Source organism: Cricetulus griseus, chromosome 5 (assembly GCF_003668045.3).
Source record: "Cricetulus griseus strain 17A/GY chromosome 5, alternate assembly CriGri-PICRH-1.0, whole genome shotgun sequence".
Lineage (NCBI taxonomy): Eukaryota > Metazoa > Chordata > Mammalia > Rodentia > Cricetidae > Cricetulus > Cricetulus griseus.
Window position 1 is genome coordinate 167,321,003 of NC_048598.1, and position 21,062 is coordinate 167,342,064.

Sequence of the window (21,062 nt, forward strand, 5' to 3'; positions counted from 1 at the left end):
CTTGGGCACCACCAGAAGCTGTGCCTATGTTGAGAACATAGAATGGTTGCTCAGAGTCTGATTCCAAGACACTTTACTTAATAATACTCCCAAACCCTCCCATAAAGGCTATAACTTTTGTTTTGTTTTTTGTTTTTTGATTTTTGATTTTGGTATCAAACATGGAGGTTATTGTACCATTGCCTAAATGAGTGCATTCAGAATCATGTTTATTCAGCATTATTCCAAAGAAGTTCCTTTGCTAGTTGACAATGCTATCAAATTTATACCCAGCTCTGTATTCTAAAAGGACTCCCAGCACTTGCAGCATCTCCTAATCATTAGGTTTGGCTTGTCTGTTTGATTGCTTCTAGCATTCTCTGGCTTCTTTTTCTTTATCTCTTAGCCTCTTACTTCACTGACCATCTCGGTCTGGCTTACAGGATATACTTCTACCTGCTCTCTCTGTTTTCACTAGTGTATCTCTTCCAGCAGCAGCCCATGAAAAACAAGGTGCCTACAATTCAGTCCTGTTTTCTGACAGTTCTTTAATGTTTCTGATAGTCTTTATTTCATAATGTGTCCTGACCTGCAGGACGTCAACCTGGGCACCTTGAGAGTGGGCACAAGAGAGTCAGGGATAGGGAATGGGGACAAGAGACACAGAAAGAATAGCCACAATACAGGATTCTGATCAAGTGGCAAGCTTTACCTTTCCCAGGCTAGCTTATATAGTCAGGATATGGGGAGGGGCAGAATGGGTTGTTTGTGCACCAGGTGTTAGTATAGGCAGGATATTAGGAAGCTACAAAGAGGATGTTTGGCAGGGTTTAAAGAGTACATGAGCAAGAGGTCCACGAAGGGGTTGCCTAGGTGACTGAGCCTGTGGGTGGAGGACTGGGTCAAGTTGTTTCTTTTCTTGAACTGAGGTTCTAAGGAGCTGCTGTGCAAAGGTTAACTATGTGGCCTGCCAAGCATGGCCTAGGATCTCATGCCCATCCCTGAGATTTGGCTCCCAACAACAATGTATACAATGTATTTTAATTATAACCACCCCATGTCCCTCCTGCAACGCCTCCTGACTCCCGACATACCCTCTCCTAACTTCATTTTTTACTCCTCAAACCAACTGAATCCAATTAGTGCTACCCATGCTCATGAGTGTAGGACCATCTTCTGGAGTGTGGACAACTTACTGGAAGCCATGCTGAAGAACAACACAAGCAAAAACCCTCTCCTTCCTCTCATGGTATCAACTGCCAGTTCCTCTATGACAGCCTCATGCCCCTCCCCCATTTATGCTGGAATGCTGACTGGCTTTATCTTGTACAGATCTTAAGCAAGTAACCACGACCTCTACCACTTGTTCTGGGGTGTTCTCTGAGCCTTCCTCACCATTTGCTTCTAGTTCTGTCTTTTCCTACCAATTTGTGTTTCTGATAATGGTTAGCCTAGCCTTTATACCTAAAATTGAATACTGATTGAGATGGTCTCAACTTCTTTCCCTTTAAGTCATAATCTGGGATCTGCATCCATAACTCTAGATATCATTGATACTTTTAATAGTTTTTTTTTTCTGTGCTATGGTTGAACAAAGGGTCTCATGATTGTTAGCCAGTATTCATCACTAAGCTACTGTGACACTTGTAAAACTTATGCCCATTGTAGACCTGGGTGGATCCTTCCAAGTTGCTCTGCAGACATTTTACTTTAACAGTTATGAAGTTGACTGTCCCATCTTGGACCCCAACACTTCAAATTCCTGATGTATTCTTTTATTTTGCTATTCCTTAAATCTAACAAGCTTGATCATTGGACTTGGCGTGGCCTGATCTCCTCTGTCTCCTCTATCCAGATAGTTTTATTCCTTTAAGAACTGATCACCATCCTCATGCCAGGATGAGCTTTTGCACAAAACAAATGTTCAATAAGCACTTGATGAGGGAGTACATCATTCTTCTTGTCTGATATTTACTACCCATGAAGAAATGGTGAGCCTCATTAAAGCCAACAAAATAGGATCTCAGTGACATTCCCTTTTCTCTACCCCTAATGAAAGCACAGCATTTAAACCACCCAAAATAGAAGAACTGCTAGGAAAACATTGTTCTTTGAGGCCCTGCATTACATAAACTCGGCAAAAATCTTTTCAAACCACATCTCTAATTAAAAGTTTCAGCTGCCAAATAATATGTTCTGGTTGAAGCCACATTACTATTACAGAGTGCTCGCTGGGTGATAGAGCAGACTTCCACTTTGCAGCTCAGTTTCTCATGGGAAACTCGTGTGGAGAAGCATGGTGCCTCCCTGGTGGCTTTCACAATAGTAAGGCAAAGCATGCTGAGATTCAGAAAGATTCTCTCCTTAAGTAAAAGAGATAGACGTTCAATGGTTTTCCTTGGTGTCTTATTGAGTTATGTGGGGCATGATATGCCTGTTACATTGATTTACCAGACAGAAGGTTGTATTTAATATTTAGCTGATTAAATGGTAAGAGACTAGAATCATGTCACACACTGTAAAGATCTTATATAAGAGCAAAAACAATTTTAATTAACTACATTTGAAAACTAATTAGAGGTTTAAACTGATTCTTCCTCTTTTTTATTTACATTGAACCAGAAAGGGAAATTGTTCTTAAAAGTAGGCATTGTGATAGAGTATATAGCTTAATAATTAAATATTTTGGATGAAAACTTTAAGAGGAAAGCAAAAATATTCCCACTCTAGTTTTGGGTATTGTTTTCTTGTTGTAATTGTTTAATTATTTAAAAAGTTATTATTAGTATTTTAATACTCAAGTTAAAATAAATTATTCTTAATTTATACCCTATAGAATTCTCACAGAATGATTCAAAAGAAAAAATGCGCTTTTTTCCTTTTGTCTTTTTTGTATTATTTTGTGGATAAATAAGCATGCTAATAAAACATTTGCTCTTTGCAGAAAGTTAAATATTTTAAAATGATAAGTAGTAATTACAAGTAAATTGTTATCCTTTTGCTAATTGTTGGGTATGTCATTAATAATTCTCTTACTATCTTACTTTATTACTTAAAAATAAGACAATAAATACACAGCACAGTAAAACCAGACCCACTTAGAGCCAGTATTCTAGTCACCAGACTTCTAAAACAGTGCCTGTCTTGGAATGCCCACTCAGCATGACTGGTTCCGAATGGCTTCTATAGCAGATTAGCATTAACTTAAGTGGTAAGAGAAAATATTTATTGCTTAGATGCCAGAGCCTGGATGAGTATCCCTGGGCCAACATCATGTCACCAGGACTGTGCACTTGTGTGGGATCGCCAATGGACAGCTTTTCCTGTGTTTTCCAGCTTCTGAATGCTGTGTGTAGTTTCTGATGTAGACTTAACCTTCAAAGCTAAAAGTGACAAGTCTCAATTTTTCTCAAGCTTTGTCATCATCTGTGCACTGGTTCTCTTTTATAGTTGTAGAGGAAAGCTGTGTGATAGCTGTGGGTATACTTTAAGCCATCTTTATCTTTAATTCAACTTTTACTATGTAGGATAGTGTTCAGGCAGCTATCTGTACCCTTGGTTTCCTCAGATTTATTCAACTGCCCCCCTACTGAATGTCTAGACTATCTTCCTTACTATTATTCCTTAAATAACACAGTATAACAAATATCACTGCACCATTCACATCTTGCAGCTCATTATGAATACTTTAAGTGGTAGGTAAACACATGAGCATCTACCTATATTAGATTTTTAAGTAAAAAGTAAAGTGAATGCAAATGTGTCAAAGAATATGTAAGTTCCTGGGACAAGACACATAATATATTATTACATGAACACAATCAAATGCATAAATTGATTCTCAGTTTCATAATTTTTTACATGCAAACCCACAAAAACTTATCATCAGAGTATGTTAATTGGTCCATTTTTAAACATTTAAAACATGATTTGCATAACCAGAAGAAAGTAATAAATATTATAAAATGAATACTTCAGACAATTCACCATGAATTGTGTTAGTAAGGTTTTCCAACAGATTTTGAAAAGGAATAATTCTCTGTTACAAAGCAGGCATTGTTAGTATATTTATAATAAGTGAGCATAAAGACATGTTCAGTTGAATTTATCAAAGAGGAATTCTATAGGAAATGACACTCACTTATTACCACCAATGTGGCTACTTATTGGAAGTCAGACTTCCCCCAAATGATTTTTAAAGACATTTACATTAGTTTTATATTTTCAATGGTTATAATTAGAAATAATATCAAAATGCAGAGAATTTGACTTATAACATTAAAGATTCATATTATCCCAGCCAAGACAGTTGCAAGTTGTAATGCTCTTACTGTGTAATACTAAATACCACTTTCAAAGATTCATAATGCTTGTCTAATTATGCAGCCTTTGGTTTTTCAAAACAAGGTTTGTCTGTGTAGCTCTGGCTTTCCTGTAACTGACTCTATATACTATGCTGGTCTTGCATACAGAGATCCACCTACCTTTGCCACCTGAGTGTTGAGATTACAAGTATATGCCACCATCACCCAGTGGAACTTTTAACTAGAGTAACTTGCATCAATTTCTTTTCCAGTCAGTACCTTTCTCTGTAGCTTTAGGCTGTTCTCAAGCCCTTTGCCCACCTTCCTGTGTCTGCCAGGTACTGGGTTTAAAAACGTGTACCACCATGTCTGCTGATCTTATGTCTTTTGATTAGCTAGGTTAGAGAATATGCTAGGCTTCTCCAGTGTTTTTCATAATTGTGGTATATAATGATGAGGCATATGTAACATGAGCGTAAGTCAGAAGAATGACTTGGACAGGAACTACCTCAGGAAACATAATCTCCACACAGGACAAAGTGCTAGAAACTTAAGTTCTTAAGACAGCCTATCAGTAGGGAAGATCAAGAAAAACTCCGAAGGGGAAGAAAGGAAGTGCCTAGGCTGACAGATGCCCAGAGTATCAGGAAGAATGCATTCTGTCACAGAAAGGATCTGAAGTTGGCACTGGACGACTGACCTTCACCTGTGCACTAACTCCTAAATTTCCCAAACAAAGACTTATTAGCATAAGAAGTATTTAGTAATCCTGTGCTTATTCTTGGTTAATTATCATCCCAATTAATATTTTGAAATCATATATTTAAGATATTCACATAAGTAATGTTTTTAACTCAAAATCCACTAATGGAGAAATGCTGCATTCTATGAAATGTATGTGATATTGAATATTTATGCCAAAATTATTAGTGTAAAGAACATTCATAACCTAGGATTAAATGTTAATTGAGGGTTGGAGAGATGGCTCACCTGATAGAAATGCTGTTTTCTCTTCCAGAATCTTTAGAATCAAGTCCTATTAACCACATGGTGCTTCACAATCATCTGAAACTCTGGTTCCAAGGGTCCTGTCCCCTCCTCTCATTTCTATTGACAGTCATTCATGGTGGTGTAGAGATAAACATGATGGCAAAACACCTATACATACAAAATAAAATAATATTTTAATTTCTTAAAACTCAACCAAGATAAAATGCACACAGTAGGTAATAATTCTCAATGGGTAGTGAAACATTTCAGAAAAAAATAAATAGAATTTATCCTTTGCAAAAAGGCAAGGAAAATATGTGTTCTATTAGTAATAAAAATATTTTAATAATAGTGAAAGTCTAGAAATGAATTATTGCTTTTATTGCCTATTGTTTAACTTATTTATTTATGTTACATCCTGACCAAATTTGAATAGTGCTGCATTAATCTCAGGAGTCTGCCGGTTGTAGACATGCATCCATTTTCTTTTTTCGTTTTATTGGTTGTGTTTTATTTCAGTATAATTTTGTCACTCTTATAAGGGCCACATGAGGAATTCAGAGAGAACCATTTCTCAGCCTTTTGCCGACACGTGCGATAAACAATATTGTTAGTGCTCACTAATAGATAAGTAAAACATTTGCCAAGTTAGCGCATGAAAGTGTTAGCACTGGAGTTTTGTCTGGTCTGCTTGTGTCAGAGGCCTGCACACATCCAGAGAAGATTTCCTGTGGGGTTGTATGCAGATGCACTCTTGCAAATCATGATTTTCCCCTGGGTCTTCCCTTAATACTCTGTGACACACACCAGTTTCCTGGTGTTGCCAAGTCTGAGCCTGGTAGCTATGCCTAGGATTTCTAATTTGTTAACTTATGCTTCAAGGGCTGAACTTCACTAAGAATTTCCTGATTTTAATTCTTCTATACTGCCTCTGTTAAGTGTATTCTGCACCACTGAGAGGAGTATGAGAACAGATTGAAAATGCCTCTCATTCATGGAAGACTATTCAGATGTGTATGTTGACTCTTGTCACTTTGAAGTGAGAGAAGAAGGCCTTGGGACCCATTTTACGCATGCATTTTTCTTTGCAGCCCAGAACCTTGCACATGATTTTTGATTCATGATTTTTACTTTAGCAGGTTAGGCCTTCTTCTGATTTTTGTTTATTTTTTTCCAGTATCACACTGTTTATTGATACATACAAGTATAAAGATGACTTGATAAGTTAAGTAGACTTAATTTCAATACTATAAAAAGAGGGACCTTATTTCACAGCCACCAAAACCACTTCAAGGGCATTACAGATTTCTCAGAACTGATCAGTTTTGTGCAAGTAAACCATGTTACTTTTAAAAAGACTTGTGGACTTGGCCAGGCTCAAGGACACTAAAATCTGGCACATAAAGCCCATTACTAGAGGTAGAAACACAGTCAATATGCTATTATGGCAACAACCATCAATTACAGTTAAGAATTTTTCTGTAACAACCATGTGAATAACCAAATATTCTAACAACTCAAGCATTACTGAGCAAAGTGCATCTCTACAGTATTCAGTGTTGCTATCTTCTTCTGGTTTTTCATTGAGATATAGAGGACAGATATGGAGTAAAGGTCAAAAGGTATTAAGTGCATCCAGCCAGGAAGTACATTCTTATAGAAGGTCTTCTCCAAAATTAGTTATCTCCTGACCTCTTCAGATTAGCAAGTGAGTGCCATGGAAATGTTCAGGCTTTAGGGAGCTTAGCACATTGAGAGTGACAGTGACTCTGGGGGAAAGTAGCTGGTCATTAATACTCTTTTGTACAGTTCTGCAAAAACTTGCCTGAGAGCTGACTGCCATTGCATCCCCATCACCCCTGTGATGCTCTCTCTGGTGACTTAAAATTACTGAAACCCAGACAGAAGCTGACAGAACTTTCCTTGAACAGAACTTTCCTTATGAAGATTATATTACAGATTTTTCAAAAATAAGTTTATGTTGCAGTTTCTAGTGTATCCATGATTTCTAGGTTTTTTTTTTTTTTTTTTGAAAATCAGGTATTTTTTTAGATTTACAACTAGAAATATATATGGTGTCAAATCTCCTTTGGAAACTTGATAATTATGTCCTTCTATAAATATCCCCCAACCAAAAGCAGTTGGCTAGGCTTGCTTTCTTTGTAAATATCAGTGGTATTTACACAATTACTCCTGTGTGAAATCTGAAGTGTTTGGCCTAGTAGACCAGTCAGTGGAATACTTGTTACCAGTGGCTGTGGAGGACAGAGGATAGGACAATGGCTACAAAGTCACAGCATGGTGGGAGGGATAGGGTCTTCAACTTTATAAAGAGTGATTATAATTATTGGTGTTGTGTTGCATAATTCAAAATATCTGGCAGAGAGGATTTTGAATGTTGTCATCCCAAAGAAACCAGGTGCTTGAGATGAGGGATAACTGAATTTTCTGGATTGATCAATATTCATCATATCAAGGTTCAAAACCATTATACTCTACCCTATAAATACACATAGTTATAACCTGTCAATTGAAAACTTAGAAATATTGGTAACACTAAAACATTTAAGAAGATTTCCAAGGTTGAATTAATCTTCAAGCCTTCCTATGGCACTCCTCAACCTTTATTCATCTTTCCTTTCTTTCCTACCTTCCCCACATCCTCTTTGGTCATCTCTCATAGTCCTTACTGTCTCCTTCACTCATCCCATAGTAGTACAATTCCTGGCAGCTACCACTTACTGGTTGTCCCTCTTGTGGTTCCTTACACTTCACACATTTGGGCCTACATGTTTTCTGGTTATCAAGGGACCTATGCATTGTGGAGAGAATGGATGCATTCATGACTTCTGCATGCTAATGCTAGTATCATCTTCCCATACTGAAGACCAACAATGTCTCAAACATTGCTACACGTCTTTGGGAGCATATCTTCTCAGGTTTAGAACTAATTTCTTATATGAGACATTATTCCATTTATTCTCTATTAACTGCAACTTACAAAGAAGTCAATTAATTGGAGTTGAACCACTGATGCCAAGAAGCTGATGGATGAATGAGAAAAGGGAGAAAGGGCTCATGGACCTTGTCATCAGCGCTATTGCTGCTTGACAATGCTGTTTACAGAGAAGGGATCCAGATTAAAGGGTTGTGGAGACATCCAGAAAATAGCAAGAGCAAGAATCCATCCATAGGGCTGAAGGAGAAGGGACAATTGATCCTCTAGATCTAAAACCATAGATCAGTGAGAGAGTCAGGGAGGAAGGGAAGGTAGAGTGTACAGAGCTGAGAGAGACCACTGCTGAGCAGCCACTGCCGCATGAAGTAAAAACCCAGGGCTTTTGTTCCCTCTTGACAGGCAAAAGTTATGAATAGATCTCAGCCTGAAAAACACAATTCAGTATTTTTCTGAGTAGGACATGGGCAAAACAGGAAGTGTGCCAGTATAGTAAATATTGGGGATTCAAAGTCCCTCACTTCTATAATGTCAGCATTTTCAAGCACAGTATCAAATGCACAACACAAAATGAAAGAGCTTGCTTTATTTTTATATCTAAGAAATGAAGTAGTTTTTGGTTCAAGTTCACAACTGTGGGGAAGATAACAAGTAAACCGAGTATGGACAGTTCATGTCTTACTATGGGGCTGGGTGCTCTGCATACTTCTGCTATTATTTTTCAAAGGTTTTCATTGATCAGAAACTTAAGGAACATTGTGCCTAGTGTGGATGATCACTGGCACTTTACAAAAGCTATCTTCTAATTTTTATAACATACTACTGTTAGGAAAAGAGGAGTATCTAGCATGGTTATGATAGAGCAAGGTGCTTAAACATAGTCCTGGCTTCATCCCATTACCTCTGTAACGTTGGACAAGTTACTCTCTATAGTTTAACTTCCTCATCAACATTATAATATTATAGAAAAAATATATAGCACATGCATGTTTTATGTATGAGCAAATTAGTATTGATAAAACAGGATATTATTGCAACATAGAAACAATGTTAGTTATCATCAGAAACAGCCTTATGATCACAACACCACCACCACCATCCTTATAGATAATGGCCTTCAACTACACAAAAATAGAACCCAGTGCTTCCATTCTTCTAACATAATTATCTAAAAATACAGTAAACAATGACCATATAGATTCACTATTTGGAATAATGTAGCCAAATTAGAAGCAGTAATATACATTTGGGTAACGTGAGTGAGTTTGTGTTTTCAAGCAAATGCCCTAACTCCAAACTTTCAATGCCACCGTGGGTCAACTTCCTTTTTCCTGACTGGGAACTGGGGACATAGACATGGTTACTCACAGTGACACTAGTTCACGTTGTGTTATTGTGTTAAGAATGTTTACCCAGAGTTTGGGGTTAGGAAATACTGACAAAGAAATATTTCAAGAGTCAGAATTAGACATAAATTATGCTCTGCGGAGGTGTCTTCTTATTACAGGGGTCGGGTCAGAGTCTCCAACCTCACATTAAATCTCTGTTTTAGTGGTTATTCAATTTCAGTCTTGAGAGAATTAGGAGACCAGCCAGTGAAGTATAATAAATCTTACTCAGACCTACCCGTAATTAGTGATTAAACCTCCCATTAAAAAATATGGTAGTGCTAGATAAAAGTTAAATAGAAAAGTTATTTTTGGTTCCATTTCACATTCATGTTGAGAAGCACAAAAACTTATTTTATAAAATGATTACTATATTTGTCTGTTTGATTAACTTAGAGTCAACACCGTATTTACATGGTTGGGTTTTTAATTTGAGAAGAACGGACCAGGAGAAGATAGGCTTTTGTATTTATTTTTTTTATTTTCAAGTTCAGACATGGGAGCAATTGGCTCTTTATTTTTTAATTTTTATCTATTTTCTTTGTCTCAATTCCCAGCCTCAGAGCCCAACTTGAAGGTGCGGTCCAGGTTAAAACAGAAAGTGGCAGAGAGGAGAAGCAGCCCCTTACTCAGGCGGAAGGATGGAAATGTTGTCACTTCATTCAAGAAGCGAGTGTTTGAGGTGACAGGTAATTGAGGATTGGGTAGTCACACACTAACACTTGCTGGTTATAGCAATTTTATTTTAAACCTAGAATAAATATGCCTGCTCATTAATGAAACTGATTTTGAGAACTATTTCTTGAAAGACAGATTTCTTTGATAACTCAAAAATAGTTCATTAACCCTTGCTATGTATTCACCAGCTGCATATTGCAGGTAATGAAAGGGCGGGGCACCCATGTGTCAATCAACACACAGCTATGCAACACCAATACTTGCCCTATTGTTTTTAGAAAGGGGCAGTCCATTTGTGAGTGCCAAGCAGTAGGCTGTAACTTTTAATGAAATCTGATCAGAAATGAAAAAAGGGAGGTTCAAGAAGGACTTGCCCCTCCCCCCTACTCAGACATGAATGTAGGAAATACATCTGGGAAAATGAAACTATGTGGAACACCAAAACCTTGCCTTTTCAACAAATTTACAGAACTCATAAATGACTTTATGTGTTTACTAGTGACTTGGGACTCATGGCAGGAGGGGAAATACTGCTTTTATATGAAGGGGAAAAGACTGTCATTTTCACTAGTCTCAAATGGAAGCGTTCATATTTTTTTTAGCTGCCTGGTTAGAAGAGGGGTGAACAGCGTAGGAAATTCAACCTGGTGTCTTACAAACCCCCTTGTCCCACTTGTACCTGTTTTGAAATTAGAGAAGTATCTAAGGATACAAGAAACTAAAGGGCTAGCCACAATAATGCTGGCTATGCTTCCTAAGGGTATAGGAACCTGAAGGCTACACAGAATAAGACAGGCTACTGTTTCCTCCATGCACAGGGGAAAGAGGATGCTCTTTTCTCTTCCCCAAGGAACTGTGTGACTATGCAAGTGTACTCAGCTGGAGCTGGTGTTCTCAGGGCATCTTGCACCCTTCACATGTTTCTAAAATAATAGGTTTCCTGTCTGTCTTTTAGCCAGAGCAAGTTTAGAGAGGAAAGTCACAAGTCTGAAAGAAGAGAAATAACTTAGGTACAAACACCAGTGCAGCTGAAAACTTGACAGATTATTTCAGTTTGTGAAGAACACCCCAGTGTCCTCTCTACTCATAAAAGATTGGTGTTGTTATATAAAAACAGTATTGTTGATTATATTTTGAAAACTTTTTTCCTTGGGGTATAAGAAAATTTGGAGAAATACAGATACTAAAAATAAATGATTGTTCATTCATTTTATGGGATAAAGATTCATCCGTTTTTCATCTCAGGAAATAGGGTAAAACGTGCCTGCCTTGTGTGATTGCTACTTTTATACTTTTATTTCCAGCCTGTGAGCTTAGGTACTGGTAGGTGCTTGGGTAACTGTTTTGTTTGTTACTTTTTCGTTTAAACTAGTATTTTCCACTGAGTCTAAATGTATGGAGAGGATCTGAACCTCAATACACTCTTCCCATTTCTCAATGGCTTCTGTCTAATTTGGATAAGGGGTGCATCTTGACAGTAAATGTTTTTAGTGCCCAGATGGAGGCACCCACAGTGCCATAGAAGTTAAACTGATGTTTCTGCTACTCTCTTCTCTACTGTTCTCTCTTTTCCCTTTTCAGGTTGAAGCATCTGGTCTTTTTTTCTCTTTCTTCTCTTCATAGTTAATGTATAAGAGCAAGTAGCCATTTCACACATTTTTCAAATTCAAGTATTTTCTGCATCTCTTTGTCCAGAAAGTTGTCTTCTTTAAAAATTTTATTAGTTAACTTGGTACTGTGCCTGCTGCGGTCTTCCTTCAGCCTTCTCTACTACTCCTGTTTCTCCAGACGTTTAGTATTCTTTCAGTCATTCCTTCTCCTAGGTTTTCCCAGTTTGTCCACAAAAGTACTCACTTCTTGCTCTCAGTTCTTAACCAGTTTGTTTTGTAGGGTCCTGTTACAGTAGTTGATAAGCTGCAATCACAGGGGTTTCCATATAAAACACTTGCATTTTAATATAACATAAAATAAATAAGATATTTTAAGAAGATAAAAACAGAAGAATGTTTAAGAATATAGTGTTTTTAAAAATATAGAATGAAATATTAGTGAGAAAGCACACCCATCCTGGAAATGTAAGTCAGGAAAAGAAGTGCCAGTAGGAATTTTCTAAGTGCATTTAAAAAAGAGCACTTAAAAAATCGGTGTGGCTGTGGTAATTAATGTCTATCATGCAAGTACTAGGGAAGCAGAGAGAGGGGCATTCAGGAGTTTGGGCTAGCCCTGGAGTGGACAGTGTGGCCCTGTTTCAAAGTAAAAACTTACAAAAAAAAAAAGAGAGAGAGAAAGAAGATACTCCACAAAAGGCAATGTTGACAAAACCACATTAATCAAAATATATGGACAGAAAAGCTGTGAGCATAAGGGACAGAGCATTTTAGTAACAATAATTTGTTCACATAAAAAGCCAAAATCAGGACCAAAATTCAATCACCAATTCCCCGTTCTTCTAATTGCCCTGTACTTCAGAGTGAAGAAATGTGTAGGACAGAATTGAATGTTCAGTTATTTTGATGGAGGTCAAGAAAATACTGTTTGGAATCTGTGGGCTTCTGATCAATGGGGGGACAGACGGTATATAACTGAATTTCCAGGAGGGATTAGTGAATGAGCCAGTGAAGCCAGCAAAGAAAAAGAGTGTGAAAAGCACAATGTGGGAAGGCACCCTTTTGTATGGAGAGTGATGTAGCTTTACTGAGAGCAGAAAGGGCAAGAGTAGGAATACACACAAACATTCTATAGGATTCTTCTGGGAAGAATTTGAAAGAGAATCTTCAAAGATTACTCGAGTGACTATGAACAATAAGAGTTTCTGCCATAATTTAAGAGAAGCTGGGCGTTGGTGGCGCACGCCTTTAATCCCAGCACTTGGGAGGCAGAGGCAGGCAGATCTCCGTGAATTTGAGGCCAGCCTGATCTCCAGATTGAGTGCCAGGATAGGCTCCAAAGCTACACAGAGAAACTCTGTCTCTAAAAACCAAAAAAAAAAAAAAAAGAGAAGATAACAAAAATTAAACTGGAATGGCAATAGTAAGACATCTATGAGATACAATGAAGAAGGAAATGAAAGGCCTAGTAGTTCAGGTGAAAGACAAAGTAAGCATGACTCTAAGGATGGGGTAAAATACAAACACAGCAGGAAACACTCCATATTATAATATGGTGTAATTTATACACATGTATTTGGGTATTAAACATACCCAGTATTCTGGCCTGGAGAGATGGGCTAAGGGTTAAGAGGACTTGCTGCTCTTCTAGAAGACCTGAGTTTGGTTTCTAATACCCATTTGGAGCAGCTCACAACTGCCTGTAACACCAGCTGACACTTTTTCCTGGCTTCTCCAAGGACTCTCTCTCTCTGTCTCTCAGTCTCTGTCTCTGTCTCTGTCTCTGTCTCTGTCTCTGTCTCTCTCTCTCTCTCTCTCTCTCTCTCTCTCTCTCTCTCTCACACACACACACACACACACACAAATAAGTTAAAAAATTCAATGGTCCAAAGGAAGTCAGACTAAAAGTTTTGAGAGTTACACAAGAAATACTATGTACATAAAAGTACTGTGCCCAAGCATGATATATGACATAAAAACATAGAGGTACGGAGGTAGGTGCATGTCGGCATGCAGAGACTGACAGGAGAAAGAGATGAAGGAATGAACACAGAAGAAGGGGGTTGCTTTGCCACATTTATGAAACTTTAGTGGTATTTGAAAGAAAGGTTACAGTTGACAGTGGTTAAACCATGGCAGGAGAAAATGAGTTGGCCTTGAGAGGACAGCTCTGCTCAAGGACTTCTACCATTCTGTTAGATGAGGGAGACAAATCTGATGAATGGGGCAATCTCAGACTAGAAGGGTGTGGGGATTTTTAGAAACAGTAAAAAGATAGGATAAGATTGTGGCTAAGAATAAATGTGCTGTCACTAGAAAGGAGAGAGGAATGGAATGCCATGGCTTTGAAAAACTTCAGAAGAATTCAGGCAGTGGAGCATAATCAAGGCATAGAAGGAAAAGATGTAGGTGGGAATGAGGTCCCATCCCTCAGTCTCTGAGGAGTGTGAGGCAGTGCCATTGAACAGAGCAGGGCCAACACGATGTAGATGGCATGTACTCACTCATATATGGATTTTAGACATGGAGCAAAGGATTACCAGCCTACAATCCATACCACCAGAGAAGCTAGGAAACAAGGAGGACCCTAACAAAGACATGCATGGTGCCCCAGAGAAGGGGAAAGGAACAAGATCTCCTGAGCTAATTGGGAACATGGGGGAAGGGAAGAGGGAACTAGAAGAAAGAGAGGGCCAGAACAGGAGGGGAGAGGAGGACATGAGAGAGCAGGAAGATTTAGTCAGGAGAAGAATAGAGCAAGAAAAGAGATACCATAATAGAGGGAGCTATTATAGGTTTAAGGAGAAATCTGGCACTAGGGAGATGTCCAGAGATCTACGAGTTTGACACCAACTAACAATCTAAGCAGTGGCTGAGAGGCTACCTTAAATGCCCTTCCCCAATTCCTTGAGCCTTCATCCAGTAGCTGATGGAAGCAGAGGCAGACACCCACAGATAAACCCTGAGCTGAACTCTGGAATCCAGTTGCAGAGAGAGAGGAATGATGAGCAAAGGGGTCAGAATCAGATTGGAAAAACCCACAGGGACAGCTGACCTGAACAAGGGGTTGCTCCTGGACCCTCTGACTGATAGCTGGGAAACCAGCATAGGACTGTTCCAGACCCCCTGTGCGAGGATGTCTGGGCAATCTATGGGGCCTCTGGCAGTGGATCAGTATTTATCTCTAGTATACAAATGGACTTTGGGAGCCCTCTCCACATGGAAGGATACTCTCTCAGCCTAGACACAAAGGGCAGGGCCTAGGCCCTGCTCCAAATGATATGAAAGACTATGAAGATTCCCCCATGGAAGGCGTCGCCCTCCCTAGGAGGCAGAAAGGGGTTGGGAATGGGGGTGGGGGTCAAGGGAGGAGGGAAGGGAGAGGGAACTAAGATTGACATGTAAAAGAAGCTTGTTTCTAGTAAAAAATAATGTACTCAAAGAGACTGCAGAGGGTGGTAATGAGTAACTAACCAATGACTTCTGCAGTTATATAGTTCTAGGAATTAGAATTTTCAGTTTTTAATTAGATGTTTTTAAAATACATTAGTTTCTTTATAAGTTGAGTATGTATAAATTTTAATCTGAAGATTATCAAATAGTCTATATTGTTTTCAAATTTTGCCTCAAGAAATTTTTTGTTAATTGATATTTAAATATTTATCCTACTAAATTTGTCAACTGTTCATCTTCCAGAAATTCACTGGGGTAAAATTAAAGTCAACTGACATTTTGCAAGTCCATCAATGCAATGTGAAGATTTTTAGTTTTGATTTATTTTTCTTCAAACAATTTGACTGGCATGTACTATAATAAGACATACTCTTGGTGAGTTAAATAAAGATCAGTGTATAGTTCAGCATCAAGACGACTTGCCCTGGGTTTCTCTGATGTGTTGAGAGCTCGCTTTTACCTCATATGCAAATTTACTATCTCTATCACTGTATACTTTTATGATAGTATGACTTTCTTCTTTTTTTCATCAATGGTTTCTGTGACCTTTAATAGCTCTTTATCTTTAATAGTAACTGTGACTACAATATGGTACTTTTGACAGTTGAACAAAGAAAGGAGGAAATAGAAAACTTTAGAAATATTCCAAACATTTTCTCCATTCTTTTGTGTACGGCTTGCCATCATGTCTGCTACTACGTATTACACCTGGTACTACAAATTACCATCTTTTGTACTGTTCATGAAGGCTTGTGTATTCCACCATGTTTTTCAGAATCTTCAGTCAGTAGCAGCTCTCCAGGGTCCGGACCCAGTTCACCAAACAATGGGCCCACTGGGAATGTCACCGAAAATGAGGGCCCAGTTTTACCTCCCACGCCGCATCCTGAGGTAAGGCCCTCATCATCCACTTTTGGAAACTGGTTCTGTGATGTAGAGAGTTACTTGAGGCCAGGCCTCTTTGCTTTTAGACACTGCAGTTCTATAAACAGAGCCCAAATATTTTCTGTTATGAACAAAGATTAGCTGTCTTCTTACTGTTTCATATTGATTATTATTATGTATGCATTTGAATAAACTTGATTACATTTAGAGATGTTTTGATGCTCATCCATGTAGGAAAAATACTGAAATGCAAGGCAACATTGCTACCTTCTCAGCTGCGCTTACTCTGTACTGCCCAATGATATACAGGTGTGTATTCCTGCCTGGGCACACCCTAATTAAGTAAAGCAAATCCATCTGAGACTTTCACACTAACTACTAGCAAGGTGGGTTTTAATCATTTGACATGACGTATAATAGAAAACAACTGATGTCTGTATTATGATTGGTGGGATGAGAACCTCACCAAGCAAACATTTATTTAATATTTACTGTGTACATGGTATGCATATGAAGATGAATAAAAATGGGAACTCCATTCCTGAAACTTCCTTAGTATGGAAGGTTAGTTTAAAATATTATCAGTGACACAATATTGAGAAGAAAGTGACTATCAGCAAGAGCCGATGTGCATTCTGTATTAGACTGTGCTGGTGTAGCAGCCTGAATAGCCATGTTATTGGAACTATTTTGAACAAACTGACCATAGACAGAAGGCCTAATTTTTTCTTCTATGCCTTATGCTACCCCCTTCCTATGCATCCTCTGTGCCGTAAGAGTTGCTGTGATTCCTTCTCACATGCAGCTGTTACTTGCTTCTTGTTTTGTGATTTATAGAATGTTGGTACTTTGAGACCAAGATACAGTAATCGAATCTGTCATTCATTGGGTTGTATCTGTAGTATTCCTGCCATTGAGTTATCCACACTGTACCAAAACACTTCTGCCTACAGGGGAACATTGTACTGTCTCCAATAATTTTAAACAGTTGCCTGCAATGACAGAAACGGCCTCCAGTCAAGAGCTGCACCGCTCTAATTTCATACCTTTCTCATGCAAGCATGGACACATATGCACACAATAAACTATTAGACTTTATAAAATCCAGTGAAAATTCAAATATGGAAATGGAGGTTGCCTCTGATAAACCCAGGGAGTGACTTGGGCTTTAAAGACTTCACATTGACCTTTGGTGTCTCCTAAACTCAAAAAGCTCAAGAGAGAAGAGAAGACCCAGTGCTGGGTGAGGAACACACAATGAGCACAAACCCTCACAGCTTCATGCTGGGATCCCAAGAGTTCTTCTGGCCAAGCTCACTTTACCCTGACAGCAGCAGATTCTCTGCCTGAAAAGTGTAACCATGATTGAATCTGTGTGGTACTACAGCTGAAATTGCAGCCTCACACAACTCTTTGACTTAAAGCAGCCCATATGAGCAGAGCCCCAGGGGTGTGACAAAGCAGCTGTACATCTTCCTCGGATTAGGACACCCTCTTCTAAAACTTCTACCCTGTTGCCAGAGAGCATGAGAAGAAAAGATAAAGGCCCCACATGTGAGCATCCCAGCTACTTGAAGACTAAGCTCCATTCCGACCTTTATAGATTAATCTCTAAGGCTTCCATCAGCTTCCTGTTTCTTACTATCTTGTCACACTCTACTTTTTTTCATCATGCTATCCAAAATATGATCAGAGGTAGAATATGCTATGAATACTTGTGATCACACATCTAAGTAGGACTTTCAGGTGTTGAGGTTACACCCTCATACTGAGTGGTTTTTCTATAACCTTCTAATTATTTCCAAGTAAAGAACAATTTCATCACAAATAGTGTGTAAATACGTTTTATAGTTCCACTGTTATTTTAATAATGTTATTCTCAGTGACCTCCAAACACATAAGGGTTAGGTTTTGATCACTCCTAGGGCTGTTTGTACCCTGGGAAAATGACAGGCCATGGCACTGCATTCAACAGTAGGGAAAATTCCCAGAGATGCAGTGTTGATGGTTTGGCTCTGGCTCATTAGTAGCATGCTCACATTTTATTAGATGCAGAAAGAGTTATGATATTTGTCTGAGCACATTTAATGAAGGGATGGAAATGAGTGGGGACAAGCTGTGGAATTTCATCACAGTTCAGAGGGAGGGTAAAGAAAAGTGTGGTTTGAGAGTTACTGGAGAAGACATCCTTAACTTTTCATTATAAACACATCCATTCACGACTCTGTTAAAGCAGAATAAAAACCAGGAAGAAATGTTAGTGAAAACAAATTGAAAAAAATGGAAGATTTTTCTCTTCTGGCTATTTGGAACCTACTAAATTTTCTAGATTCCCTAACCCTAATTTTAAACATGTATGTGTGTGCAGCTGTATATATACCTTCACAGATACTGAGAGAATTGAGAATATAAATTAAGGCATTTTGCTTATTTTAGTCCATTTTGTATTCTTCAATCTTTTATTCTCACAAATTTGTTCAGCTATCCTAGGTTTCAGCTAACTGCTGAACATATTCCATCACTGCCAATCTTTCCTCCCACCCCCACCAGTCAAAAAAGAAAAACAAAATAAAACAGAAGGAAATGTGATTTAATGGAGTTTAAAGGGTAGAGGGATTTCTCCAGGTCAGTGGCAGGACATTCACTTCCAATGCTGGCAAGAATAGTTCAAAAGCAAGCAGTGACTTACCTCATAATGAATTAATTGTGTGCCTGAACTATGCTCCAAAAGGCCAGGTGGGCAGACCTTCATGCACTGATGGGCAGCCTTTCTGTGGCCCAGAAACAAAAATGCAACCCTGATGGCTAACACGTGTTTTCTGCTGCATTACATTCTTAGAGCTCTGTAGTGTAATTCATTCTGGATAGGTAAGGAGGCAGCACAAGCTAAGCAGACTATCAGCAAATTAACATCCTACTTGTGGTACATTACCACCTAGAGAAACCAGACACAGGAAAGTGTGCTATCACTTAGAATTCCCTGTGTGATTTTTTTCTAATTTAATTTTTTTTTATTATTTTTATTTGTTCAAATTAGGAACAAGCTTAATTCACATGTCGATCTCTTCTCCCTCTTCCTCCCCTCACCCCTATCTCTCTTCCCCCACCCCAACCTGTCCCCACCCCATCCACCCTCCACTCCCCAGGCAGGGTAGGGCCTTCAACCAGGGCATCACAAAGTCCATCACATTATCCTGGCTGGGCCTGGGCCCTTCCCCATGTGGTGTCCAGGGCAATGTACAAAGTAAGCTGAGGCTAGCCTATGCAACATTGGGATAACTTGTCTCAGTAGGAAAAAGTGAAAAAGAAAAAGACAGTTGAGTGTATCTCTTAGTGGTATAGCCCTTGCCTAATATGTAGAAGGCTCTAGACCAACCCCAATCACCAATTTAAAACAATACATCATGGATAAGAACAGATTTCTGTACTATGTCCTGTAAGTAGAAATAATGCCACCTAACTCTTTCAGACTACTCATAGATGGATATACATAGATGGGGTTCTGTTTGCATTTGCTTCTCAGTAAATTGGAAAAGGGACACTTAGAGTTCTTGAGTCTGCTTTTGCTTTCTATCATATAAGCAGCAAGTCCTACCTGATTTAGATGAGGCTGAGGCTGGAGTTGAGTGAGCATGTACTTATGATTAGAGCTCAGGGTACACCAGGGTACCATGGATGTCTAAGTATTGTTCGAAGGCTGGGCTTGGTCATTGCTACAAAACCAAATATTGGTCAGGTGCCAAAGTTCATTTACACTCAGATTCCCAATTGAGTAAAAGGTGAAAATAGCAGTTCCTGCCACTTTGTTGAAAGGAGTCACTGTTTTCAACACAGTGTACAGGTTGTACACTGTGAAATTTGAAATAAGCTCATTTTTGTTGTTATCATCAGTGTGGACTCTTCGTAGGGAAAACTCATTAAGTTGTCTGTCTTCAGGCCAGCAGCTCTCCTATGAGAATGCACCTCCATCTGCTTTGACTGCTTCTGTTCCATTTCTTCTAGTTTTTTACATATTCCCAGTCCCAGATTGCAGACTGTTGGAGCTACTCACTTTACTTCTCCGTAAACTTGGTTGGGAACTAAAACCTCAAGTGTTTCTGTTTCCAGCTCCTGTCAGAGATGTCTTTAGCCATCTAGTTACTGGGCTTGTTAATGCTGTGGACCTGTGGTTCAAATATGCTTCAAGGAGTATCAGCACCATGACGCTAGATATTCAGGAGATTTATTTGATAGCTATCTTAGCAGTAGCCAAGCTGCTGGTTTATTTCTAGTTTAACATTAGTGGCTGTGTCTGCTGTTACTTTTTAAAATAATTTTTCCAGCAAAAGCAAATGATTTTTTAAAAATAATTCCAATAATAAGGCTAAATGTTCTAAGATCACCAAAGTGACTTTTGTGGTGTTCCAGGCTCGCATGACTCATCTGCCTGTTGTTTTGTGATAGTTGTCATGCCATTTGCTTTGATGTTTCATTTGTGGGCACCGCAGCATTAAAACTTGTCCCCCACTTGGAAAAGCAGTTGTTATGACACAATAGTCACATGGGCCAACATTACACAGCAGGGTCTTTAATAACATAGAAATGCACAGTTAGAAAACAAACTCCCTGGTCTCTTAGCAGCTAGGCAGCACTTGATGTTTCTCCAATGGACCCCAGTTCAGTTTCTAGAAGCCAGGTTGAGCCGCATAAAACCACTTGTAACCCCAGCTCTGAGAAATCTGACACCTTCCTCTGGTCTCCTCAGAAGATATGTGAATATTCTCACACATAGTCATAAATAAAATTAAAATTCCAACTTCCAGTTTTTGCCACTGCATATATC

General features: G+C 38.7%; 1 protein-coding gene across 21 annotated transcripts in view; it reads left to right on the forward strand.

Annotated features, from left to right (window-relative positions):
* The window catches only part of Hdac9 (histone deacetylase 9), a 535,633-nt gene that overhangs the window by 487,906 nt on the left and 26,665 nt on the right, over positions 1–21,062 (forward strand). For 14 of the 21 annotated variants that reach the window (XM_035444951.1, XM_035444956.1, XM_035444957.1 and 11 more), the window contains 2 exons: positions 10,175–10,306; positions 16,131–16,246. In XM_035444951.1, the coding sequence (XP_035300842.1) occupies positions 10,175–10,306; positions 16,131–16,246 (248 nt within the window). The remainder of the gene's footprint in view (positions 1–10,174; positions 10,307–16,130; positions 16,247–21,062) is intronic. The other 7 variants (XM_035444966.1, XM_035444962.1, XM_035444964.1 and 4 more) reach the window with 1 other exon arrangement.